This window comes from Mycteria americana, chromosome 1 (genome assembly GCF_035582795.1).
Source record: "Mycteria americana isolate JAX WOST 10 ecotype Jacksonville Zoo and Gardens chromosome 1, USCA_MyAme_1.0, whole genome shotgun sequence".
Classification (NCBI taxonomy): domain Eukaryota; kingdom Metazoa; phylum Chordata; class Aves; order Ciconiiformes; family Ciconiidae; genus Mycteria; species Mycteria americana.
Window position 1 is genome coordinate 154,365,155 of NC_134365.1, and position 27,340 is coordinate 154,392,494.

A 27,340-nucleotide genomic window follows, 5' to 3' on the forward strand; every position below is an offset into this window, starting at 1 on the left:
GAAGACATGGAGCTGTTGGAGCGGGTCCAGAGGAGGGCCACAAAGATGATCAGGGGGCTGGAGCACCTCTCCTACGAGTACAGGCTGAGAGAGTTGGGGTTGTTCAGCCTGGAGAAGAGAAGGCTCCAGGGAGACCTTATAGCAGCCTTCCAGTACTTAAAGGGGCTTACAAGAAAGATGGGGACAAACTTTATAGCAGGGCCTGTAGCAATAGGACAAGGCGTAATGGTTTTAAACTAAAGGAGGGTAGATTCAGACTAGATATAAGGAAGAAATTTTTTACAGTGAGGGTGGCGAAACACTGGAAGAGGTTGCCCGGAGATGTGGTAGATGCCCCATCCCTGGAAACATTCAAGGTCCGGTTGGATGGGGATCTGAGGAACCTGATCTAGTTGAAGATGTCCCTGCTCATTGCAGGGGGGTTGGACTAGATGACCTGTAAAGCTCCTTTCCCACCCAAAGGATTCTATGATTCTATGATTCTAAGTCCTCTCAGCTATTGGTTGGGACGCTTCCATCAGCTTCTGCTCTGAAATGTCTGTGTGCAGCAGCCAGTCCTTTCAGTGGGACCTCTGCACAGGATTATAAGGGTAAAATTTAGCCCTTAGGATCCAGTGACTGTTTTCTGCCTGAAAGGACAGGTTCGCAGAGGATACCTAGGCTTTGTAAAGGCTACGGCCAGCACATGAGAGATCACTAAATATTTTCCTTGGTAGAGGCTGCCAGCCATTCAGCTTTGTTTCAGAGGAGATTACTTGTAAGATAAAACTCTATATTGTGTAGGAATTTTCTATACATCCATGCTGCTTCATCAAGATTAACTGGATTAAAGTGGTTTAAATGAAACCAGAATTTGACCTACAATGCCAGCAGTGTGTTGACAGTACCACTTATTAAAGAGCATAGAGTCTGAAAAGTTTCGAGTTTTGCAGAACATGAGGGACTTCATGCTGACAAGGTTAAACAGCTGGCTGGTGTTACCCACTGGTTCTCTGGGCAGTGATAGTTGCGAATTCACTGCTAGAAATCCAACCTGGCCCTGAAAATCACGTGTTGTTTAATAGAAGTGCATGTAGTTTGAGCATACTTTGCTTTAAACAATGTGTTACTAGGAAAAAGAGATCTTTGAATGTGTAAATATTCGTGGATGCTGAGTGATGGGCTGAAGCAGCGTGAGATGTGCAGAAGGTGTGAAGCTATTTTAGCTGCGATTATGAAATCAGATGAGCTCAGCATGGGACGTTCTGGCATTCAAGTTTTTAAATTTCCTAAGAGAAACAGTGTTGCCCTGTAAAACTGTGCTCTTATTCTGGTAAAGCAGAGGATCCCAAACATAACTGTGTGACAAGCTGTGCAGCAGAAAGCCTGCCGTTTCTTTCTCAGTCGTGCTGCAGGCATCGACTGCATTTGCCAAGGGAAAGTTTGAAACATTTTTTAATCTTGGTGTGTACAAAGATGGACCTTAGAAGGTAAAATGCAAGTTGGGCCTGTTTGCCATATGAACTACAAAATAACCTTGGGAGATGCTATTCTCTTTAAAGAGCAGTCTGTATTCCATTCGTCCATCGCTGAAGAAGATTAAAAACATCCTTTACTGTTCTGGGGTGATGAGCATCCTTGTTCCCTGTTCTTTGGGAAGCAATGCTGACGCACTAGAACAATGCTGTACCTGCTTGCGTTCCTTTTGTCTCGTTCTGCTGAGCGTTTTCTGTGGTATCTTCCTGCTAACTGCAAACGTCACTTCTGGAAAGGGCAGATAGGCTCCTAAGCTGTTTGGGCACTTCCCCTCCATGTATAGAGACCTCCTCTTGGGAACACCTGTAGTGTTCCTATAGTTCACTATAGTGAACCTATAGCGTTCCCAAGACCTCCGAGCACCTCAAAACAGTTTCGGAGAAGCATTTCACCTCCTACTCCAGGTAGGAGCTGTACATAGCTTAAGTGCGTATTGCCTGCATGTGTCCTCAGGCGTCATAAGGACTGCAGCACCATCAGCCAGGATCAGGGCCTAACCAGTATGTTCAAGTCCTTAGTTAAATAAAACAAGAGAGCTTTAGTTAAGAACTTTTATTTTTATTGTGATTAATTACTACTTATATGGCACTATAAATAAGCATGAAACTTTCCAGGGTATATAAAAGATTACATTCAGTTTTCATTCTTCATGGTGCCGTTTCTATTGTTGGCTTAACTACTTTTATTCTCAAAGTTGATTTTAAAGAGGTTGTACTTGCAAACTGTGATTTTTCAGGCTCTTACTGATGGTTCACTCAGAGCTGACTAATAGCGCGTTGCTGGTTTTTGTCTTCGCTACTTTGTGCAAAATTAGATTCTCTTTGATTAATTTTCCTATTACTAGCTTTCCATGAAAGCAAATGCTGCCGTGTCACTGTTGTGATCTGTCAAGCCAGGTGACCCGGCAGTGATAGTTCTTCTGAATGGCTGTACATAAGACAAACCATCTTACATGGAAGACAAATCACTTTTTAAGAGTTTTTGCTGTGAGATATAATGATGATTTATGATCTGTCATCCTGAAAGTTTCTCTTGAGGACAGAAGCCACTAAAAACTCTGCAGGTCACAGATCTTATGGTGGTATACGTTTGTTATGGTATAAGTCTGCTCCAGCCCCTTGTTTCTTCAGCTCATTGCATGTACAAGTGCTCTGTCTTGCTTCCTAGGGCTGGCTAAGAAGAGATGTGTTTTAAGCACCGCTATTGATTTAAGTGTAATGTGTTGCTCTTGAAAGATGTTAAACCGAGAGCGACTGTAGCGGGTTGGACAGCGAGGAGCAAGGGAACAGTGCACAGCCCCTGCTGCCCTTCACGCCGTGGCCCTTACCAAGCCTAGCAGACAAGGCTGTCATTGCCACCGCGACCGAGTTGCTTGTTGGGCTTACCACTGACTGCTCCGAATGCCAGCCTGCCTTCCACTTTTCCATCGCAAAGGGATCTGAGCAGGCATTTCATGCTCATGATTTAAGTTGCTCTCAGCTGATTTGAATGGGTGCTTTCGATGCCAAGATCGGGGTGCTAGTAAGGGGGAGCACCCTGTCTCCTCCTCAGCAGTCCTGCCGATGGATGCTCTGCCACACAACCCTTGTCCTCTCTAGCACAGCTGCTGCGATTTCTGCGAAGCTGTTATGGGTGGCAGGAAAACATATGCTGAAGTGCCACCCAGCCTGCTCGCGGGGAGCTTCCCACTAGTTGGAAGGCATAAATGCAGTCCCATGCGTCGCCACCGAATCTTCACTTGCGTAGACTGGGAGATTTGTGTGATGCTTCAGAGTAATGAGGCAAAAAATTAACAATATGTGTTTTAATTATTATTTATGCTCTATAGTAATGGCTTGTGTTTAATTATAGTTTACCACTGAGATGCGTATACTTTTCATTACTTTTTCCTTTCTGTGTCTTTTCTTCTTTATTGAGGCTTGATTTCCTTTGGATGTTTACACTTGGTGGTACGTCATGAAGGAGATAAATGTGTATTCATTCATTCAGAGGAACAGACTCTTCAGATACATATTTGGAGGGTGGGGGATATGGAAATGTTGGAGAACAAGCAACATGCCAATCTGTTTTGCTAAAATTACTTAAGTAAAAGTCTAAAAAAATAAATTGCTATCCCTAGTAGTGCTCTTATCAGGCTGTTCCAGCAGCGTGTTCTGAAGCTGTTTGGCTTCATCCATTCCTGCTTCACCTGTAGCTCAGACTATGAACAAGACCCATGAAGTGGAGGGAAGGAGGAGTTAAACACTGTTGGGAAACCTTTTACATTTCCCCAATTTTTCATCCCTTCATCCCCCTGAAACAGGGGTCAGGTGAGGGTGCTGCCCAACAGGGCGGGCAGCATCACACCTGCCTCTCGTGGGGGATCCCCGCATGCAGGGGAAGCCCTTGCAGAAAAAGGCTGAGGTTTCCGTTCTTTGCATGGCTTGAGCTGCACAAGGCAAGAGCGTGGGCAAGGGAAGTTACCCTTCAGCATTAACGTGGCTTTCACACGGCAGAAAAACAATCCCCTTTCTTCTGCTCTGCTGTTGCAGAGAGGAGTTGTAGCTGGAGCCTCAAGAGGTTTCTTGGGTTTCAGAAATCTGAACACAAACTTCATTTGAGTGAAGGGTTTGGTCATAGCATTTCTGTCTGGGTTTAACAGGTGGAAGCTTTGCCCTTGTGTATTTTATTTTTGGGTTCTTATATAATGCAATGTACCAATGTCAAGGAATAGCCTTGGACTTTTCTCCTGTGTTTCTGAGACAGCAAATCTGGCCAGCCTCTCTGATCATTTTGCACATGGGGCTTTGATGCTGTCTTCGGTGTACACCCTCCCTAGTTGTGCACAGACACAGAAACTGAAGGCACGCTCATCTTAGACATCCAGGCTCTGTTTGCTGTCTCAAGAAAAACTGTTCGCATGGGGAAGCTTTTATTTTCACTTCCCGAATAGTGTGAAGTAGGAAAAGCAAGTTTTGTAGGCACCTGCACTGTACTTCGGGCAACCATCAGACCTTTTTCTAAATAGTGACCTCCTTCATCAAGTATCGCACACAGAAGCTGGCAGGCTTTGACCCATGTTAGAGATTGCATTGCTTTCGAGCATATTGGGAAAATGTCTCTTTTCATAACTTTTGAAAACTTAAGACCTGCTCTATCTGTGCAGCTCACACTCTACAAAGCTTTCTACTGGGAGAATTTATTGGAAACAAGCATGTTTGGGTTTTTTCCCCCTCCTTTTGTTCTTCAGGATACGTAATGAAAAATTCTCCAGCATTGCCACTTAATTGCTTCATGGCTGTTGTTTGTTAATTTGCCAGCAGGTTTCTGCTTAACTGCTGCCGTTTGACATTGCTGAAACACAAATGCAGAATGATTGAGTTGCCAACATATCATTAAGTCTTCTGCAAGGGGGGTTTTCAGCATATTAACGCTTCAGGCTTTTACGTCAGTATTGATTGCTGGAATAGAAAAGAAACCTTTGGCAGTATTCAGCATCGTGCCAACGCACATTTACTGGCAGGAAAAAGAAGCTGGCCATTGCCATTGACTGTGACTTCATCCCTTCCTTCCTTCCTTCCGTCCTTTCTTTCTTACATTCTTTATTTCTATACACACCCACACAGAGTTTTGAAATTTAATACACATCATAGTCAAATTCCAGTTAACCTAACAATAAATCAACAGGGCAAATCGATTTCTTGATACAGTCAGATGCGGAGGCCATTTAATTTTGCGGCCACCTGCATTATGCCTGACCAGATTTCATGGCAGCTGGGGAGGGGGGTGATGGCAGGCGTCCCTCAGAGCAGGAGCGCAGGTCAAGAGCCGACTTGGAGGGAGATAGTGGGGTGGTGGTCTCCGCCGTGCTCCTCATGGGGCAGCCAGGCTGCTCCCGTGTCGGTCCCCGGATGCCGGGGAGGCCGCAGCGGAGCTGGGCACTGTGGGGAGAGGAGCAGCACGATGCTGCTGGGGCCAGGCTGGGAAAGGGAGTTTCCCTCCTGGGGCGTAGTGTTGCAGAAGACCCCGAGATGGGAGCGCGGCTGGGAATGGGCTTTGGCTAAGGAGCAGGGGAAGAAGAGGATGGTGAGGGGGGAGCGCTGTGGCTCGGTGGTGCCCACCAGCTGTTGCTGCAGCGTTGCCCAGGCGCAGGAGCGGCAGAAGAGGAGTAAGGAGGGGTTAGCTCTGCTGAAGCAGGGAGCAAGAGGAAGGTGTAAGCGCTCCTGTAGTTGCTGGAGGAACGTCTCTATGTGCTTGTCACTGCCCTCTGCCAAAACCATTGCCTGCCTCTGCTTTTCTTTAGTCTGATCCCTTAGATGACACTTTGCAGCATGTTTTAGATTAGAAGATTTTGTAAGAAGGACCATCTAGGCATGCTGAAGATGATGATGTCTGACTGAAATGCCATTGCGTGGAAGAAAGAGCTGAGGGGAAATAGGACAGGGCATGGGGCAGAGATTTTGAACAGAAAATGGGAAGGGCACACTCCCCAGCAGGGCTTGGGGGGTTTGCCCATGAGTCAGAGGTCAGTCCTGGCTGATACCCTTCCCTTTGAATTGGGGGAGTCAAGTGAAGAAAAGGGGGGTGATTAGGCCAGAATTGCAGTGCACAAAGATTTGGCAAAGAGAGAAACAATCATAGGATCCCAGGAAGATTTCTAGGAATCGCCTGTTGATCACCTGACAACAGGCGAGAAGATTTCTAGGAATCGCCTGACATTACAACTAGCAAACAGCAGCAGTGATCATTTTTCTTCTATTTCTGAAATATGCTTAATGCTCTCTCCTTTCAGGTATAGTTAAGAGGAGCTTTCTGAATCTGATTTGCTTCTCACTTATGGATTAACCAAAAGTAGGAACAACAATGGGAAACTGCCCAAAATCTGCTTCTTAGGGACCAGGATTCATTAATATAATGTGATCACTGAAAGTCCACTGAAAGCTGGACCTTTTGGCCAGAAAATATCAGCAAGGAAGCTTCAAGAGTTTATTTTGGGTTTTTTTTGTAATTGTGATATTGAATTTCTCTCTTTGGTCAGTTGGAACAGACACTTCGAGCTTTAGAACAGGAAAAGCAGCTTCATTTGAAAAAGGTTAGAGGACTCTGTTATTTCTTTACCTCTGCCTGGGCTACAGTACATGCAAGCTTTACTTGGGATGCTTAAATGAAAATGGGTACTTCTGGCTTTATGGAAAGGCTGGGAAATGTCTCAATTACAGCAATTTTTCAATAGGAGGGTGTATTTTCCACTAAACAACATGTTCATTTTAAAAAATGCCTCTACAGATTTTTTTAGTTGAAAAGCTGTGTCTCAGAATTAGAAAAGCTGTAGCTGATAATTGAAACATTTTGTTTTGGAAGCACCTTCCCACTGGCAGTTGTAGTTTAAGTACCTTATGTGCAGATCTTCTCTGTGTAGGACAGTCCCCAGACAACATAGTCCATAACTAAGCCCATGAAAGAGAACAGGAACACAAGCACCTAAACTGCAAATTCCCTGGGTTGCCACATTAGGGTCTCCAAATAAAACAATGCCAGATTTCAAATTCAAATTTTTGTCTTGCGGTTTGTTTTGCGTAAAAGTCTGCATTTTCGTCAGGTTTAGGTATAAACAGGCACCTGAATCATCTTCTAGCCAGCTCAATTAATCAGTAATAAAAGCCCAGCATGTGTTTTGTAAGAATTTCATTGATGATGTGTGAGACTGAATAAAATCCAGTTTCTTTTTCTGTAGCCCTGGGGGCTGTTCACTTTTAACACAGTAAAATGAGGCTTGGGAAGAGAAAGGGGTTAAAAAGTAAAGAAAGTGATCTGACCTTGAATTGCTACAAAGATCTTGGGAATAGAAAGGCCCCGTCTAGGGTAAGTGATACGGAGCGTGCTTGCCAGGCGTGTGCCTGGATCAGCAGTGGTTCAGTGCGCACCTGGCAGAAGTCTTACTCGGTGTTTGATAAATTGTCTTCTCCCAGCATGAGTTAAAGTAATGAATCTTTTATTTCTAAATTACTACAAGGCTCCATAGTCTTTCAGCTTAATATTTTTTTTCTAGTTTCAAATAGGAAATGCAATCTATGCCTTACCTAAGGAGTTTGACGGTATCGTAGGCTTAATCTTTAAAATGCTGGGGAGGGGGGCAAAGCTTTGGAGTCAAGGGAAATAACCATCCTGGCAGAGAGAAAAATATCAGTAGGATGCTGCCGCTGATTTGACAGAGACGGTTTGATGCTTAGAGACTTTGTTAGCTGGCTGTTGATTTTCTTTTCTGGTTTTACGCTTTTTTTGTTACATTTGAATGTGCTTCCAAAGTACTGGTCTTTAACTGGGTACCTTCACTCAGATACAGCAAAATCCAAAAGAACACAGAGAAAAAAGAGGAACTGTAAATTGGTAATGAGAAAACCAAGAGCTGGGGACACATCTGAATGAAATTAAATCCTCGTCCAGACAACATGGATAGTGCTCTGTAGAGCTGTGTCTGTTCTATTGCCTCCTTCACTGTGTGGTGTAGGCAAGAAGATCTGTTGCACATGCTTTCCAAGACCTGCACAGCTACTAAAGCCCTTCCTAATAAAATGAGTAAGTTAACGCCTGTGTGTGAAGGTGCACTCGAAAACTTACTTTTTTAACAGCGTGGTATCTGCCTGCCGCAGCGACCATCTGGTGCTCAGAAGCAGCCGGAGGAGGCTGCGCTGGCAGGCAGCGCAGACGGCAGGCTGGTTGGTGCTTCTCCTCCTCCTGCTGAAAGATGCAGGTGTAAGAGCATAAAACCTGCCCTACCAGAGCAGGTCCATTTAATGCGCCCATTGGGATCAAAAAATGCCTCTGCTTGTTGCTTTAACAAATACCATAAAAAGTCATCCCAGCATCTCATTTTCTGGCTGGGGTGGGGAAATTGAGTGTTTCTGTTGGGCCACTCCACCTTCTCCCTGCGGAAAGCATCCAAGTGCTATTCTTATGCACAGGAATGTCATCCAGAAGTACAGGCGTAAGAAACACCCAGGGGAATACCAGGGTATTTTATTAAACATACCTTTACTTTTTCATTGGCCCTATAGGACACCCCATAGACAGTCAGTGTACAGAGCAGGGAACAGACTACTTGTAGACATATATATATGCAACAGACATATATATATACGCACAGAAAACCATGTCATTTTTATAAACACATCTCTGAAAAAAAGACTCTTATGAAAAAGTTGACTTTACAGGACCCCTTTAACATCCCCTGTGGTACATGCTGCTACATATTTGCACCGAGGCTTGCAAGCTGGCTCTTAGCTCAAGCTAAATGAAATAAAAAATGGCATAGGATAATACAGCGATGCACCTTTTCTCCCCCAGTATGGGTTAAAGAGCTGTTACAGGGCCAAACCCTATAGGCAGCTGTGTCCAACACACTCCCAGCTCTGCGATTCAGCAAGGAGGGGAGCAAGTATCCTGGGAGGGCAAGGGCAAGGGCTGCATAAACCAATAGTTCCACCAAAAAATTGTCCATGTCGTCACAGCCTGGGTGAGACAATCTTGCACTGGGCAAAAGTAAACCCTGGGAAGAATTCTTCACAATCAGGTAGTTTCCATCAAAGAGGTTTCTCTTTTTTATCACACCAAACTAATCACTTTTTAGGCTTTTTTGCTCTTGTGCTGTGATTTTTTTAGAGTTTGTTTCTTTCATTGTCCTGGTTTCGGCTGGGATAGAGTTGATTTTCTTTCTAGTGCTGTGTTTTGGATTTAGTATGAGAATAATGTTGATAACACACTAATGTTTTAGTTGTCGCTAAGTAGTGCTTATACTAAGTCAAGGACTTTTCAGCTTCCCATGCTCTACCGGGTGCACAAGAAGCTGGGAGGGGGCACAGCCAGGACAGCTGACCCCATCTGGCCAAAGGACTATTCCATACCATATGGCGTCATGCTCAGTATATACACAGGGGCAGTTGGCTGGCGGCAGCGATCGCTGCTCGAGGATGGGCTGGGCATCAGTCAGTGGGTGGTGAGCGGTTGCATCACTTGGTTTTTTCCCAGGGTTTTGTTCCTCTCTTGCTCTGTCTCTCTTGTTGTTTTCCTTTTCATTACAATTTATTATTATTATTTTATTGTATTTTATTTCAATTACTAAACTATTCTTGTCTCAACTCACGAGTTTTCTTACTTTTGCCCTTCCGATTCTGTCCCCCATCCCACCCAGGGGAGAGGGTGAGCGAGTGGCTGTGTGGTGCTTAGTTGCCAGCTGGGGTTAAACCATGACATTCATTTAATGAGAGTGAAAGCCTCAGAGCTGTTTTTAGTTCTAAAAGAAAGATTTGAGGCATTCTGCCTATTCGACTTTTCCGCAGGGACATTAATTCATAAGCAGCAAAGAATATTATAACTGTTTACAATAGCCCTCAGTGAGCAGCATGAGACTTGGGGATTTTGAAAGAAGTAAGAGTATTTGGTTACAAAATCAAAAGCTAAACTAAAAGCTTCAAACTCAAAAATGTTTGGAGTTGCTCAAACAAACACAATGACAAATTTTCAACTCGCCAACTTTCAGAACCATGTGAATCTTCAAGCTTGTCTTGTTTTGTTTATCTTCTGAGCCTCAGAAGCCAAAGCAACCCTGAAGGTCAAAATGTCTAATATTTTACCTTTAGACATGTCAAGTTTTACTTGTTTAAACACATAGTCCTGCTTACATAGGATATTTTGCAAATTAACAGATGCTGCTTGATGGTGTAAGAGGTACCACAGGTTTCAGCTGAGCTTCAAGAGAACTGCACTGCCTCCTCTGATGTAACACACTTCTCAATCTTATCATCACACACATCCTAGTTTTCCTGCAAGATCCAGGGTATAGTGTTGTACAGCAGTCACCTGCAGTCATTGGGGTAATTTGGTCATGGATCACCAGTTTGCTTCTAGCTGAAAGTGACTTTAAAAAGAAAATTGGTTCTGGCTCGAGTTTACTTAAAGGCGTTGCCTATTTTGTTTCCCCAGAGTGTTTCTCAGCTTCCCTATGGCAAAGCCCTCTACACGTATGAGGGAAAAGAGCCCGGCGACCTCAAGTTTAACAAGGGGGACATCATCATACTCCGGCGGAAGGTGGACGAGAACTGGTACCACGGGGAGCTCAATGGGAACCATGGCTTCTTCCCTGCCAGCTACATCCAGTGTATCAAGCCCCTCCCACAAGCTCCACCTCAGGGCAAAGCACTTTATGACTTTGAAATAAAGGATAAAGATCAAGACAAGGATTGCCTGACCTTCACCAAGGTAGAGGAATAGGGTTTTGTTTGGTTTTTTTTTTAAATTTAGAAAGCTGCTTCTGTAGGGACCGATGGGGTATGTGAGGTGCTGGCAGCCAAGCCTGCAGCACGGCGGTGCTGGGACTGGTGGGACATCTGCCTGGCCTCCTCAGGCAACTCTGCCCAGGGACCCCCTGCACTCCCTTTCTTTCTTTCAACTGGTTTCTTGTATGAGAAAATGAAATCCCTTGAGCTCAGGCAGCCTAGTGGGGACAGGCTGACGGGGCTGAATTTCCTTTATTAAGTGGGGCATCCCCTCATGTAATGTGCTGAAGGACATTGTCTTCTCCCAACTTGTAAATCCTCCTCCCTGCGGAGGCAGAGCCTGCTTGGTGGCCCTGCAATGTCCTGCACACCAGCCGTGCTGCAGGACTGGGTGGGCGTAAAGCCTCCCCTCGGGACAAGCCCCGTGTTAGCATCTTTGGGAAATTTGCTCCCGTTTTGTCTAAAGGAGAAGCCTGTCTAAAGTGAGATAGCTCGTGCCATGAACAGCAAGGTTGGTATAAAGCCAGCAAAATGCAACAAGTAGAACTGGCTACAAACTTTCTGAGAACATTTTTCTGTGTGAAAAGCATACATTTTATATGCATTGAAATGTTCTGCAAGAACGACTCAATTTCAGAAAAAATCTAATGGAAACGTGTCTTTTAATGTTCCTGATTGAATCAGATGTTCCAGTGCTTTAAAATGCCATTCAGCTTCAAAATGTATATTGCATCATGCCATATACCGATTAGCAGTTGAAATACACTATCATCATATATCACAGGATTTCCTATTTTAAGAACATAAAGACATTAAAAAGCAGACATTTAAAAAAAAGTCTTTGTTTTCTTAATACCAAAATGTTTAATAAATTCCATTTGGAATGAGAGAAAACTGAGATATTGTAATTTCCTTTGGATTTAAAATGTCACATTTTCCCTTTCTCCCCCACCTCCCCACCTGCTTTCTGTCTCCCGCTCCCCTCCCTAGCAATTTGTGTTGACCTTAGATGGGCTTCATGGATATCAAGAAACCCACAGTAAAATAAAGCATATCCCCTAATGTTAATTTATGGCACTGAATGCCATGGAGAACCTGTTCATTGTCATTTTCTGTTTTATTTCAGCTGTCTGTGGTTGTTATAGTATCACATAAAGTAATAACAGTTATGCTGGAAATGAATATGAAATAGATGATAAAAATATCCTTCACCAGGATTTTACTGACCTCCTCTTTTGAGGCTACTTATTATAGCTGAATGAATTATTTGCAGCATATAATTTTCTCACCGAATGTAACATCTTTTTCACTCGTGCAACGTTTCTCAGCAGAACGCAATTTCCTAGAATGTATGCTTTCTCACATTTATTTAACAAAAGATTTGTAAGCACTTTTGCTCTATAGCAAGCAAAGTGTTTGATTGCAAACACTGCAAACCCTGCGACTACTCAGCCTCCCTGGAGCTGTGAATCTGCGAGAAAGTGGGCTGCTTAGGGAGAAGTAGCAGCTATGCACTAACAGAAAGTTAGCCAGAAGTTACCTTTGAGAACCTATCAGGAAATATGTATTTGCTGGCGTGTTGTTTTGCTCACTGCTTGCCCAGAGGTACAAAGGTGACTTCTCTGAGAAGCAATCTTCCTTGTCTGCTTAGGGTATTCATTGCTTGCTCGATCTAAGAAACTTAATAGGTATGGCAGGCAGTTGTGGTCTTTTTTGTTAGAGCAGGTCCTTTCCTAGACACTTTTGTATTTGATATATTTGGTGCCATATATTAGTATACCTCCCTTACAATAACTGTCTTTGTATACTGATAGTTCTCATTTTCTTGGCTGTCCAATGTCATTCTCACATGGAGCATTTCTTTCTGCTATATAGCTCTACTCTCAATCCCTCAATTTTCCTTTTTTTCACCCCTCGTGTTACTGTCTGCATCCTTTTATCCCTGATGACTGTGTTTTCCCCAAGGGGGTTTGGTTTCTCTTCTACTACTATTTTCTTCTTTGGCTTCTTCCACTACACGCACTGTCACCTTGTAACTGTTTTTATGTCTTGCCTATTGTTCTGCCTGACAGTGAATAATCTATTTTTCATCTCGGGACTTTACTGTCATGTTTTCATCAGTTTTCTCAGTGCTAATTTTAGCTGTCACCTGTGCTGATGAAGGTTCCTGTTTAGCCCAGATTTTAGATCATCTGCTGATGCAGTCAGTTCCTCTGCACAGAGTCATGGGCGCTGTGTTGCCGTAGATGTGATTTGTCACTTGGAGCAATATTTATCATTTGAATGTCTCAGTTTGCATCTGAAGATGCTGGACCTGATCTCAATTTCATTTGCACTGTTTGTTCTTTCCTCAGGGAGAGGGGTTGCGTCGGCATACCATTGATAAAAGCTAGTATAACTTATTTGTGTCCTGCAACTCATTTAATGCTATCGGACACCTGTAATTGGATTTTACTTATAAACATGTAATAAAGAAGAATTTTCCTCTGAAGAGAAACTACAAGAAGAGAACTCAAACATAGGGATCTTCTATGTAGATCCCTATGTAAAGTATCATTACGTTTTGTTGCTCTTTTGCTGGACTTTTCTTTTTCCCCTCCCCTTTGTTACGATGCAGTTAGAATATCTGTTAGTGCAGTAAAAGAAAACAAAGGAAGGATATTTGGGTTTTCCTCTTACTAGTTTTTTTTTTTTTTTTTCAAAATTAAAATGTCCTGTTGTTCCAGAGGTGGATTGCAAGGAAATTAAGCCTGCTTTATGCTGATCTTCATGAACAGTGCTGCAGAGGGCTTCTACCATTTAGCCATTTTCATCTCCTGTAGACACAACAATCTCCAGATAAAAGGCCAAAGATAAATCAAATATAATATTTTTGTATGTGTAAGTATGAAACTGGAAGGGACAGAGAAACCTCTGTCTTGAGTATCCAGTGCAACAAACAAAGTTCCAACCTGTCATTCTCTTCCACCATGCAGACTGCTCCCTCTAAACTCCTCCTCCCAAAGTAGCCGTATGTACAGGCATAGGGGCCCGCCACTGTTCCCTCCTCTGCAGTGGCTTCAAGAAGACGAAACATCCCAGATCTGCCACTTAACATATTTTTCCTCAGTGTTTGGCAGTGATCAGCCAAATCAGTCAGTTAGCAGTTGTTTTGCTCTCTGTAACGATGAGCTCCAGCCTTGTGTCAGCTTTGCACCAGTTTAACTCCAGCAGCTTCAGAAGTGTTACTCCTGATGTTCACTACCGTGGTAGCAATCAGCATGTGGCCTACAGAGTCTCATTGTATGCCCTTGGGATATTCTCATTTAACTCAGCTTTCTAACGTCTCCTTATGTGATACCTCAGTATGAGCCTGGGCTCCTGCTGTCTCTGTTTTAAAAAACAACCTGTCCTCCCTTGGGCTACACACTCTCTGGTACAATCCATGCGCACAAGGACTCTGCTTTCAGCTATAGTGGTGCAAAGCTGGAGTAATTGCATTATTGTCTGTTTGTGTAGTTACTCCAGCCTTAGACTGAGTCTAAATTCAGCCCACAGTTTTGTTTTGGTGTTGGACCACCCTTTGCATGCATGAGTTCACGTGGCCCCTTGAAGGCTGAGTCCCAGTGGTAGATGAGTCTCAAACCTGTCAAGGTGGCATCAACTGTTTCCCGTGCCTTATTGCTCATCACATTTTTAATAACATCAACTATTTCCTTCATTTTTCCAACACTTTCGCTTCCAGCCCACAGCGGTGTTTAACAAGTGTTGTGCCAATCTTGCCGCCATCACATCCAATACTGGTTCCTGGCTGCAGCGCAGCATCCCAGGCCCTTAGCACTCAATACCAGCAGCATTTGCTGTGCACAGAGGGACCATCCCAGCAGTAGCCGGCGATGGGGATTCTCGCACCAGCTGGCAATTGTCATCGACGGGCGCAGCAAGCACCGTGTGGTGCCATCCTGCCATCGCTGAGATCTCCCCAGTGCTCTAGATGGAATTGTTATCTCTGCAGAATAGCAGGCGCATCTGCTTTGTATTGCTTCGTTAATGGCCTTTAATGACTAGAGTAAAAATCAGGCTGTGAATCATGACTGTTATTGGACACAATTTTGTGCTGTTTCCTCAGCAAAAGGGTTCATTTCTCCATCAATCAGATTGCTTTTTAAGTGACTTATCTTTGACTTCCTTTCTGATAATGGTTATACACTGGAACTGCAGGTCCCATGTGCCTGTTGCAAGGCTGCTCGGCCCTGATGAATAGAGAGAGACTTGAGCAAGTAGGAGAGAGCAAATAATTAGAGACTTTAGCAACAGGCATAAAAAGAGCATGAGGTATCTTTGTCAAACTACAGTGGATACCATTGGCTTTTGAAATGAGATTTGAGGCTTGGATTCCTTTATGCTGACTGGAAATCAATTTAGTACATGTGAAATAGTGAACTTCAGAAAGTTGAAGGGGTATGCCAAGAGATCTGTGGCTCTTTACTATTCATGATCCTTTTGGGAACCTTTCTAGGAATTCATAAATAGCACAGCTATCCAACTAATTTAAGGTACTAAAATAGTTCATGTTGAAGCTTTCACCAGCCCAGTGTATAGAATGATGTCGTGGGCTGCAAATTCAAAGAAACTTTCTATTAATAAAGAATTTCAAAAGGTGTTTCGGGATTTGCTATAATTCCTGGAGATTTTCAACACGCTTCTGAAAACGAATTCTGTAATGGAAAGCATTCTTAAGGATTAGCACTTTACTCTCCCACAAAGATACACATTTTGAACGTCAGCATATCGGGATGTGCAGCTATCTGATTTTCTCATATATGACCACATTCGGCAGCCAGACTTGGCAGAGCCAAAGTAAGATCGGTGTATGGAAATGCTTCCAGATTTCTTAAGTCTGTAGAAAGTAAAGTTAGAAGGGATCTTCAATAGTCACTTGTTCCCTGCCCATCCTCAAGCAGGATCAACTCAGGATAAACCTTTCCTGCCAGGTACCTGTCCAGCCTGCTCCAGGGTTGGAGATTGCACGGTGCCTCTAACAAAATCTAGTCGAGTGCTTCTGGAGTTTTACAGTTAAATATTTTTTCTTAATTTCTTATCTTATGTGTGTATATATATATGCAAATGCACACACACACACACACACACTTATACATGCATACACATATGTATGCACATACACACATAAGATTATATATGTATACATAAACATATAGTGAAAGTGTAGACCCATCACACTTTGGGTATTTAAAAAGTCTTTTAAGAAAATAGCTGAACAAATATAGAAAGTAGGAACACTCATAGCAGGTCCTTGAAGCAATGCAGTCTTTTATTTTCCTCATTTACCCCCTTTACCTAGATTCTAAATTCATGATAATTGGTCTTTTGTAAGAGCATGTGGAAACTTTGCAGATACATATTACTGTCAGCTTTTTACACAGATCAAAAATGGTCTGTGCAGACAGGGCTTTGGAAGGGAATGCTATCTGTTTCTTCAGGAAATTAAATGCACACATTCTTTTTGCATCCTTCCAGCTGTAATAAATAGCTGAAGGACTTAGTCTGTGGCTGTTTCCCTGAGCTTTGGTCTAATGGATCATTCAGATGAATAATTCAAAGGAAACATTTAAACTATTTCAAAGTACACGTGCTCAAAATGCACATGTTCAAAAACTGCAAAGTACATCACATCACATCCCTGTTCTGGTCATTTTCTATCAATGTAAGTCCACAGTCTGAACATCCTGGATGAGAAATCTGATGGGTTTTTTTCTACATGAGAAGTATCCACAAAAAGACAGCTCCCCTCGCCTGACCAGTTAACATGGATAGCTTGTTACATGGAGGGCGATAGATCATATGTAGCTCTTATTTTCCTAGGGTGAGTGGTGGAAATAAAGTGAGAACGGCAGGGAACTCTGTCTCAGCTTTCTGGAGGAAAAGGTGTTCTTCTTTTTTATACATTTCTGCACAGGAATGGAGGAAGACTGGATGCCATGAGAGAATGAATGGCATCTCAGCCAACTTCACTTTGCAGCTTCTCTCAACTCATTCCTTTCCTCTGGCCGTAGGAGATCTGAGCACCCAGGCAGTCCCCTGCAGAGAGGGCTGCCTTCCGCAGCCTTTGTAGCAAGCGGAGCTGGCTCAAGGCTGGATTTAGTATGACAGCCGCAGCAGACAGATGCGGTAGCAGAAATCCATTTACAAGTTGAGCAGCTCAAACTGGGAAAACTCAGGGTTTGGTTCTAGTCACTAAGCTTTTTTAATGACTGGTATATTCTAGGTTTTAACTCTAGCAAGAGAAACTTTGAGCAGTATGAATCGTATTTGCACTTTGCTTAATCTCCTGTTTTATAATCACAAAAAAGTTCATCATCAGCTGACATTTTTGTAAGATCCCTTATATTGAATATAATATTAAAATGCCATTGGTTTTAGAAAACAAACTTGTATTTAAACTGAAGCTGATCCAAGAGCTGAATGCAACTTGTTTTTTATTATGTTATCCTTGGCTTTTTACCTGCTTCACACTTTGACCTCCTAATATCTTATTAAAAAGGAAAACTGACATTCAATGCATCAGCAGTGTAGGCTAGTTGCTGAGCACCTCGTGCTATACCTTATGCTTCCTGCTGGAAGTGTTTCCAGGACTACCTGTGCTCTACTGGTCCTTCCCTTTGAATTGTATTCTGGAGCAGCCAAGTGCCACAATGGGCTCTCAGATGCACAGGGGCAGCTTCATGCTAGCGAGTTTTCTCCTTTGGGTTAGAGGCGACTTCCTGGGTCAAACATTCTCCTTGTCCCTGCAATGAAGCCTGGAGTTACCTGTTCCCAACCACTGTGCCCAAGCCCTTGGAGCTGATGGCAGCTGGCATGAGCTGCATCCATCTGCAAGGTGCTTGAATGTAATTTGGATGGGATCCTTGGGGTGGGATGCTGGCCCAGGATTCAGGGAACATTTTTATGAGACTTACGGCCTCCTCTGTGTACTATCTCCCTAAACTGTCATGTGGGTAACTAAAAACTGTCATCTTTCTGCTGAAAAAATGTGATTATGTGTTTTGTGTATTGTGATTTTAGGATGAAATTTTGACGGTCATCAGGAGGGTAGATGACAACTGGGCAGAAGGAATGCTGGGTGACAAGATTGGCATTTTCCCTATCCTCTATGTTGAGGTAAGTTCATAACAGGTGGTGGTGGGTGCTTGTCTTGACGTCTCGTGGGTTTTTTTGTGCCCACAATGGCAGGATAACCTTGAAAATTCTTAAATGAGAAGGACAAATTATACCGGAATAACTGAAAAGGGAATTTGTTGGTTGCTGTCCCCTAATGCACTCTGAGGATATACTCAATTCAATTTAAAGTGGCTAGCAAAATGTATGCCCTGAACTACTGTTGAAGGCTTCCCATGTAGTGTTTCTGGTGTAATCTCCACAATACGTAGGGAAAATAGGGGAGGATGATGGCAGTCATGGTATCTTGCACATACCTGAGGAGAGGCGAGTGCTGCTGGCAGGTGGGAAGCAGTGGTCCGGGCTCAGCTATGCCCTGAAAGCACAACCCTTTGGGGGAGTGCTGCGGGTGTCCCCCGCCCCATCAGGAGCTCGGGCAGCTCTGCCTGTGTGCCCAAGGTCCCTCATTGCCTGTGCGCCAGACCCATCCTTGTCCTGAGCACTTCCCTGCAGTCATTTCCATGGGAGGCTTATTTCAGAGTAAATGCTGAGACTTCACGTCCTCCGAGCAGACCTGTTGTGCCACCTCTTCCCACTGCTGCGCACCCTCCTGCTGGTGCCTGTCCAGCTGGGTGCTGCTTGGGAGAAGAGCTGCAGCGAGCAATGGTGGCCCATAGTAACCCTGCTGGAGGTGCTCTGTTGTCCAGGTGCCCGGTAGTGCCTTTGGGGAGCTTTCCTCCTTCATGAATGAACCAGGAGCGCAAAGAACGGATGGACCCCACACATGTATGCATTTTTTCAAGGTGCTGCCACTCTGCACCCGGTACTGGGAGCAGTATCGCCCTGTCTCTGCTCCCAGGTGTAGGCTGGTGCCGCTCTCCGGAGTGAAGCGTCTCTTGTGCCCACAGCAGAGCCCACCCTGCTGTGTGTAGCTCTGAAGCCTGCCTCCAAAATTACTTCTCCAGATTTCTTAGTTAATGATTTGAGACAAAATAGAGATAATTAGTGCCTGACTAGCTAATTTTTAGCTCTGACAATGACCAATTTGGAATAAACCATCATTAATATACATTGCGTTCCCACAGTTGACAAGAACAACAATACTAAAACCAGAATGTGTAGGAGCCATTATTGGGAAACCAGATGCCTCGCATAAGTTAATGACTAGTTTTCCTCTATTCTGAATGCATAAGACATTTTCAGTTTGTTGTGATTAAATGAGAAAGCTGGGTTTCTCCCAGATTTAATCCTTTTTCCCTTCTCTTTCTTGTCCCGGGGGAGTGCAATGTTACTGTCCTGAATTTTGCTGCAGAAAGAGTGAATTGAGGACCTCTGCTCAGCCAGCCACCGTTGCACCCCACCACCTTTCCCCAGCTCTAGTTTCACCTGCAGGCTGTAAGAGCTTGCACTGCCTACGTACCGTACAGCATCCTGATCTGTCTCCCACCCCTAGGTATCTGTTCTCCTTCATTATTGCTCTCATAGGGTGAAGGGCTCGAAGCCTCAGAGCAACAGCCCGTTGGGAACATATGCAATGTTGTCTCACTGAAATTCTCCAAGCACTAGTATGTCCTGGGTGGCCACAGAAGAGCAAGAGGTAGCACTGTGCAGAGTCAGAACAGCAATGCTGGAGGTTTCTAAAGAGAAGCAAACAACCAGGCAGCCAGCACCAGGGGAGAAGAATGCACATAGGAATGTGTATGCGCATATACATTCATACATAGACACACACATATATAAAATAAATACAACTATATACACTTATGCATATATTTGTATATATACACACATACATATATTTTATCTGTATAAATGTGAAATCTGGAGGCTTGAAAGAGCTTTTCAAATGAGATAGTTGGGTGACATGGACATGATACTTGTGCCATGGTTTGCAAAGCCAGAGGGAAATGATCCTCCAGACAGAAACATCAGCCACCTATTTCATCCACATCCTGGTGGATGGAGGTCTTGTTCTGAATATGAGATGAGCTTATGCAACTATTGGAGTTATACAATTCTGTTGCTGTTGCCAGCTTCAGATGTTACTTTACATTAAAAATTAAGAGGAATCAGCAGGCCAAATCCCAAAGAAGTTTTGAAAATCTCAATGCCAATGTTTATAAAATAAAACCATTAAACAAGTAGTACTTGAATCTAAAAACACTCCTTGAGTCTGTCCAAGTCCATTAAGTGGTTTTCAAAATCTTGGCAAAATGTGCAGAATAAGCAAAGCTTAACTCTACGGTAGCCTTCCACTTGTGTGAGCCGATGGCTGAAGTGCGTGGGATTTCGCATGGCATCTGGAGCTGTGCGCTCTGGATGGAGTGAAGTCCAGCCCAGAGCCCATCTCTAAGGGCAGACTCTAATGTCCCCAGCTGCTCCTACAGCCCAAGCAAGAGCTCTTACGCATGCTACAGCAGCCAGAGCATTAGAAAACAAGCCAGTTGCTTCAAGAATCTTAGAGCTGAGCATCCCAGAGCTACAAAGAGGGGATATAATCCTTGTTGTGCCCCCCCTTGGTGAGACTTCATCCTGGCAATGTTCTACCATACCCCTCACACGGATGTTTGCAAGAAACGCTTTTGCAAGTACTCTGTTACAAAGCATTTGCATGCATAAGCCGCAGCAGGGTGGGAAGGAGGGGTGTACCACAGCCCTGCTGGGCAGTCAGCAAATTCCTCATCAGGACCCCACTGGCCTCCCCAGCACTTGGGCTTGTCAGCTGGCCCATGTAAAAGCCTGCAGTGTCTCCCTAGGCTCCTTCATCTTCTTCCCACCCTGTGCTTACTGAATTTGAGAGTGGTCTACTTCTGTAAAAGATTCTGTGCCTGGGAGGGCAACTTTTAGAGCGAGACTGTGGTGTCACAAAGCAGTGGCACAAAAAACTAGCTGAAGACATCAAACATATCTGCTCCCTGCAGTGTTTTAGAAAGTCTGTATCTCAGCATTATGTGTGGTAGTCCATATAGCCATATAAGTGTAACGTGGCATGGATTTTATGCTTTATTCCCTACAAGTGTCCAGCAAGGGTGCTTGTGTGCCTGCTGTGTCTGACAGCTCTCTGCAGAGAGGCTTTTTCCTGCCTCTCTAGTGTCATCTCTGTCCCAACCTCAGAGAAGCTACAATCGTATAAGGAATAAATATTTGCAGCTCACAATGGTGACTTTTACAGAATGAGTCACACACAATATGTTCTGTCAGGGAGAGTTTGCACTATTTTTTTTCTTATTTTGTTGCTGTCCTTCGTCTCCAGTAGAAGTCATTTGGGCTGATAATTTATGTTTTAATTTGTCTACAGAAAAACACAACATAATCAAATTGATTCTCAAGGTGCCTTCTGTCCTGAAATAAACATCTTATTAATAATCCGTATGGTTTGAAGTCATATTCTTGCTGGGAGGAGTTTTGGACCTGCAAGGAATTCAAAGTCCTAACTAAATTTCTTTTATTTTACTGTCTTCAAGCTAGCTCCTTCATTCTTAATAACTGCTGTTATTATCTCTGGAAGTCGTAAGTGTTGTGCTGCTATCTGTAAAATTGAGAATAATGAAGAATAAAGTGTGTCCTAATAGATTTAAGTGTCTGGGAATGAAATTTGAGGGTAATGGTGTGCTGAGTATTTGGAGGGACACATCCTGCTCAGATGGGCAGGAACTGGAAATTCAAAAAGCTGAGCTGTTAAACCAAAATTTCTGACTGAAGCCCCCAGTGCAAAAAAGTATTGACCGAGATCAAGAAGCCTTACGAGTCAGTGGTAGAGCAAGGCAATTATGTCGAGCGCTACTGTGACTGTAATATCAGCAAATTACAATTGATGAAGTGCCAGCCCATTGTTATAATGTTTTATGGCAGCAGGGGCACTGAAAGCTGTGATTAAGTAATCTTAGAAATTTTAAAATTCTTTTTAAAGCAGTGAAGCAGGGTGATGGGGATCTTGTCCTGTTCTTCACAGTCAAAAAGAGAAAAAGGTGGAAAGGAGGTCTAGGAGAAAGAGGGAGGAGGAGAATGGGAAGAGCCGATGGTTTCAGTGCCCTGCAGCATAGATCCACAAAACTCCCCAGAGACCCAGGGAAAAGAATTCTTGCAAGTCAGTGTTTAAAAAGAATTCAGCCGAAACAAAACAAAACAAACAAAAAAATAAAATCCAAAGCCAAATACATTTCTTAAAGAAAAGAATAATTTTTAATTCCAAAATTAGCTTGGCAGAGCTAATGATTTTGTGCTGTACCACTGGATCTACCAGTCATCCTAAAACAGCTTAGCCCATACAGGCAAACATGAGCACATTTACCAGGATCCCAGCTGTGGTCATCGAATAGTGTCACAGAGACCCATCTACCCAGCTGAATTTGTCCTTAACTGTATAACTATGTATTTTGCTGAAGGTAAACTCTAGCTAGCCTGCAGATGAATGCAAATGGTTGAGAGTTTAGTGTGTCTGTGTCTGTGTGTGTCTCTGTGTGTGTGTTCAGTTAATCTGATGACTTGGCAGGTTGCAGGAGGAGATGCAGGGAACCACTCTGAGGAGAGCAAAGCCCTTCCCGTAGCCCAGCCTATAGACCTGCTTGACTTTGGGATTCTTCAGCATTTTCCTGGTGGTGTGGCTCCCAGTCTGGCATTCAGTCTGGATGGCAGATTTTGTATTTTTTTTCTCTATATGCAGATTTCCATCTTAGCCATTTCCAAATATCCTGGTATCCCCGGTGGCAGTCATCACAGTTATACTCTTGAAAACTCAGATGTGTGTGTGTGTGTATTTCTAGCTCTAGTAGATGTTTTGACCATTTTCAACAACATCAACAAATAATTGTTGCCCTGTCCACTTCTTGTCTATGTTTTCTCTCTCCTCAGTCTGTTTGGTTCCTCCCTTCAGCTGCAGGACAGATGGTCCCTATGGGACCCTCATAATGAATTCAACCTCGATGTCTGACCCATCATTTATATATGTGTGGTCTTTGTGGCAGCATACTCTGCTCCTTTCAGAGTATCCTTTATGAAATCCTTCCAAAAAACCAGAGCATTAGACAGGCATTAGGTAGTAACATTTGTTTGGTGCCCTTTCCAAAAAGAACATACGATCTCTGTTTTTAAGGACTGTCAAAATGGTTCATTTTAGCCTTGCTAGTATCATTTAATGCTAATAAAAATGGAGGCTTTTGAAAGGTAGGTAGAAGGAAACTAATGTAGATGATTTTAGAAAAGCTGACTTACTAAATCTCAAAGGAGCAAATTCATCCCAGTAGTAAGTAGGTGTAACACTAATGAGTTAAGAATTATACCCATTAACATCAGAATTGATTTTTTCTGTTCTCTCTCCTTTTGTGTGTCAGATAAAAATGGAATAAGAACCTTGTAAAGCTGACAATAATGTAAGCTCTAAGAGGTGTTCAGCTAATTTCTGTTGAAAAGCTTTATTGATATGCATTTTCAAATTTTGTAATTACATTGTTTTAAGACTTTCATTCCTGCACCTTCATCATTTCTAAAAAGTTGGTCCTACTTGTTTTCCTCTTGTACAGAATATGGTAGAATATTCCAAGATACTTTTTGGTATCAGATTTCTACATGAATGGAGTACAAAATGCAGTTCCCATGTTTCACATTCAAACGAAAACATGCAGAAGTTGTTTTGTAGGCTACAAGAGGGACCTCAGTAAGAAGCTATACACCTACTACTACTTTCACATCAATCCATGAATAAAACTTACTGATTTAAAGTATTGTCACACACATACAAAGTAAAATAGTTTAAAGACCTTCAAATAACCATGATGCCAGTCAGGAAAGTTAAGGTTATTAGCACTCAGAAGGGAGAAGAAGATTAAACATACAATATATAATAATACATAATAATATATATATTCTATATATACACATTATTTTTAATCTCTGGCCCATCTTTTCTGCATAACAGCTCAATTTCTTCTTTTCCCTTTTGCTTATATAAATAACCTTTTGCTCTTTGTGTCAATTTCCTATGTAAAATGTAACTTAGCATATGACTTTGGGCAATTTTTTTTTTTTTTAACTTTTGAGTAATTTCTTTTAAGTTTTCTGTTATTTTCTAGCATCCTTCATGAGGTGATCATTAACGCAGGTTCTGTAAGACTTTCCTCCATCTTCAGGACACAAAATTGAGCTGCATTGTCACCTTTTGACTTAAATGCCACGTTTCCCCTACGTTAGATTAGCTGAGCTCCTCAGCTCATTAGACCTTTTCTAATCACTCACTCCCCTCAGGCTGTGTCTGGACAAGTCAATGCAGGATTGCTTTCTGGTTTCTGCATCCGGGAGCACGTTCCTCCAAAGTTCATCTCGGGTGGGTGCCACAGAGGGGAAGCCTGCATACAGAGGTAGGTGGGAGTGCTGTCACATTTGAGTCATCTTCCAGCCCAGACAGCCAGTCATGAGACCTGTGGTGAGCCGCAGTGAGAGCCAGCGCGTAAATTTAGACATAGCTGTAGGTTGTGAAAATTTGCCTTTAGGGAATTGACAGTTTTAGTTACAGGTCTTCTCTTGCTTGTCCTCCTGCCTAATTTCACACAAAAGAACTCATAATTAAGTTATTCAGATTTATATGTTATGACCAATCTTTCTATTAATCAAAACCACATCCAAACTGTTATCACCTCTTATTGTTTCAGGGACTGTTGAACCAGAAATTGGCCAGCTGTCATATTCAGGAATATATTCCCTGCCCACCCCCCATTATGAGTAACATCTGAATTTCCTAGATTTTATTTTGTAAAAATAACTCTCTAGGGTTATTTATAGAAGATTTCCAGCCCAGCCAACTTAAGCACACAACCTTGGCAAATAAGCCCATTTCGTGAGTCTTTCAAAAGCACATATATCATTTTCCTACCTGTATGGGGCATTTTTGAAGTGCTGCCTCCTAAGTGCCAGAAACTGAAGTGCGAGTTAGGTACCTAAGTAAGATGGACTGACTTTTCCTCTTGATCTGATAAGAAGACTTTGATCTCTAGCCACAGTCCACTGAAGGACTTCCGGCACTTCCCCTGCAAAATCCTGGTTGTCATCCGTCCTGGTGCAAACTGACTGGGGACTCGCCTGCTGCGTTTGGCATGTGCTGCCACTTCCCCATGCTATCAGCGCACAGCGCTACCATCCACCCTTCCCTTTACCTCCAACTCTCCTGAACTATGCTCGTGCTTGAATACATGTTTTCCAGTCCTGGGTGCAATTCTGTCGTGCTTCTGTTATTTTTATGGTGACTTTTGGTTTCTGCCTCAAAGTTGATGTTCTCCTGTAACGGTACAGGGGTTGCTTTTGTTACAAAACAAGCACTAGTGATGACCCCCCAACTTCCCTGGACAGAGAGAACAAAATGTCTTCACAAACTGTTGTATCTTACTTCATTTTAGTGTTTCCTTTCTCTTTACTGTCCTTTCGTCTTTTTTTCCACTCTCTTTTAAACTTCCAAATTTGCAGATGAATGGTGAGTGAAGAGACATCTGCTGACATGCAGTCTTACTGGCAAGTCACACCAAGAAGCAGCAGCAGCAACAGAACAGCGGTTTTGCCCCCAGTAGCGCTTTTGAACTGGGAAGTACTCTTCCAAATACTTTGCGAGACCTTGCAGGTGTCTAGGGACGGTTCATCCGACCAATGGCAGATAGATCTTTACATCTGAGCTAGTTGTCTGGATTCCCCTTTACCATCAAGAGAGACAGCCAGGTGCTCGTAGGGAGAGAAATAGGCATTGCTGCTTAATGGGACATGTAAAACACGTCAGATGAGCCTACTTGTAGAAGAGTCTGTTTCTCTTCATCAATTAGGAGGCGAAGGCAGGGCTGCCACCTCCAGCCTAAGGGAGGGAGAACTACTCCTCATCTTCTGTGGTTGCTCAGGCTGTGAGCGTGTGCTCTGCACGGTGTGAAAGAGAAGGGCCCACAATGCTCATTGCACATAAAACATGCCATTTCACCAGCAAAGAGTATCTACATTCAAGTCAGTTCTTTGATGCTATAGGCAATATTTATCAATTTCCAAAAGTACCTGTCTGTCATATACCTGTCAATGTTTGTTCTGATTTTGCTAGGGAACCTTAAAACTTCTGTGTCTTTCAGAAGGAACAGGGTGCCCTGAACGAATAAGCTTTTGGCAATGCTTAGACACATGTACAGCAAATCTTGAGGAGGCTTAGGTGCACTCTTTACTACCCATTACTACCTTATTCTGCTCTGGGGATAGCTGAGGCCTCCCATGGGTGTTGAGGAAGTCTCTTCCACAAACAAAAAAAGGTAGATGTTCATGTGGTCCTGCAATGTTTCAAGTAGAAAGATACCTCAGGCAAAGCATCAGTCCCTTTGGCCTTGTATCTACTCAGAAGGACCAACTAAATAGATATCACATTACTTTAGGTTAGTAAATTGCCTGTGTGATTGACAACAAACAATTTGGACTTCCCAGAGGTGCTCAGCAACCTCATAGCACACAACCATTGGAGTGAAATGTTTGAGCAGCAGCGCAGGTTTCCGAGGGCTAGAAATTAGCATTCCCCATTGAGCGTACCAGCTATCCCAGGGCCCTGGGGGGGCTCTAGAGCACATCATCAGTAATCCGCTTTCTCTAGAGGAGGCACGAGAACAGGGCTTTTGTCTTTTCCAGCCATTGATCACCTCTGACAGCTTCTAAAGATTGCTTCAGCACTGCTGAATTCCTGGGATCTTTTTCCTTTTGAAAAGAAAGTATCTTTCAGTCTTACTTACCTAGAGCTAATGCATGAATGTATATTAAGAAGCTGTATGTCAACAGATATACTATTTGTCTAGCAGTTAATTAAAAATAAAATCCCAGAGGATTTCATTATTTCTCACACAGGCATTCTTCATTTTGTTTCCCAGTGTCCTTGTTACTGTATGTTACACATCTTAATTAGCTTCCTTCTTGGGGAGCTTTTCTGGTGCCATAAAACCCTGAGTGGAGATCTTCAATCCAAATGTAGCCACGGAGGGAGGGTGCAAGGGTTTTGGGAGATGACCCTGGCAAACTGGTTGTCTTCTCTGCCCCTTTGCTGGTGGCCACAGCCCTCTGAGTAGAGGGCAAAATGTTTCCATGTGTCAGCCACAGCACTGGTGCTGAAAGTGCCAAAGAAAAGTGAGTCCAGTATTAAAATCTCAGCCTGTGAAAGGACCTGGAGGAGGTGGAAGCACATGCTATCCTTTGATGTGCCTGCGGTATGTGGGATGACCTCCATCAGAGGGACAGGATGGACAAGTTGATGTCAGTGACACCGTAAATGATTTGCCAGGGGGTGCCTGTTAGAGCCCCCTCTGGTCTCTGTTTTCGGAAGATAGCATGTTACATAAATACTATACTGCCACGGTGAAGAGTCACAAAATGTGGTTAAGCTTGATCCTTTAAGCTTTCAAAGAGGAGTAGTTTCAAGAATAATA

General features: G+C 43.3%; 1 protein-coding gene across 2 annotated transcripts in view; it reads left to right on the top strand.

Moving 5' to 3' along the window:
• Window positions 1-27,340, top strand: part of SH3RF3 (SH3 domain containing ring finger 3) — a 256,892-nt gene that overhangs the window by 152,844 nt on the left and 76,708 nt on the right. For both annotated transcript variants that reach the window (XM_075525148.1, XM_075525140.1), the window contains exons 2-3: window positions 10,474-10,749; window positions 17,829-17,924. In XM_075525148.1, coding sequence (XP_075381263.1) covers window positions 10,474-10,749; window positions 17,829-17,924 — 372 coding nt within the window. The remainder of the gene's footprint in view (window positions 1-10,473; window positions 10,750-17,828; window positions 17,925-27,340) is intronic.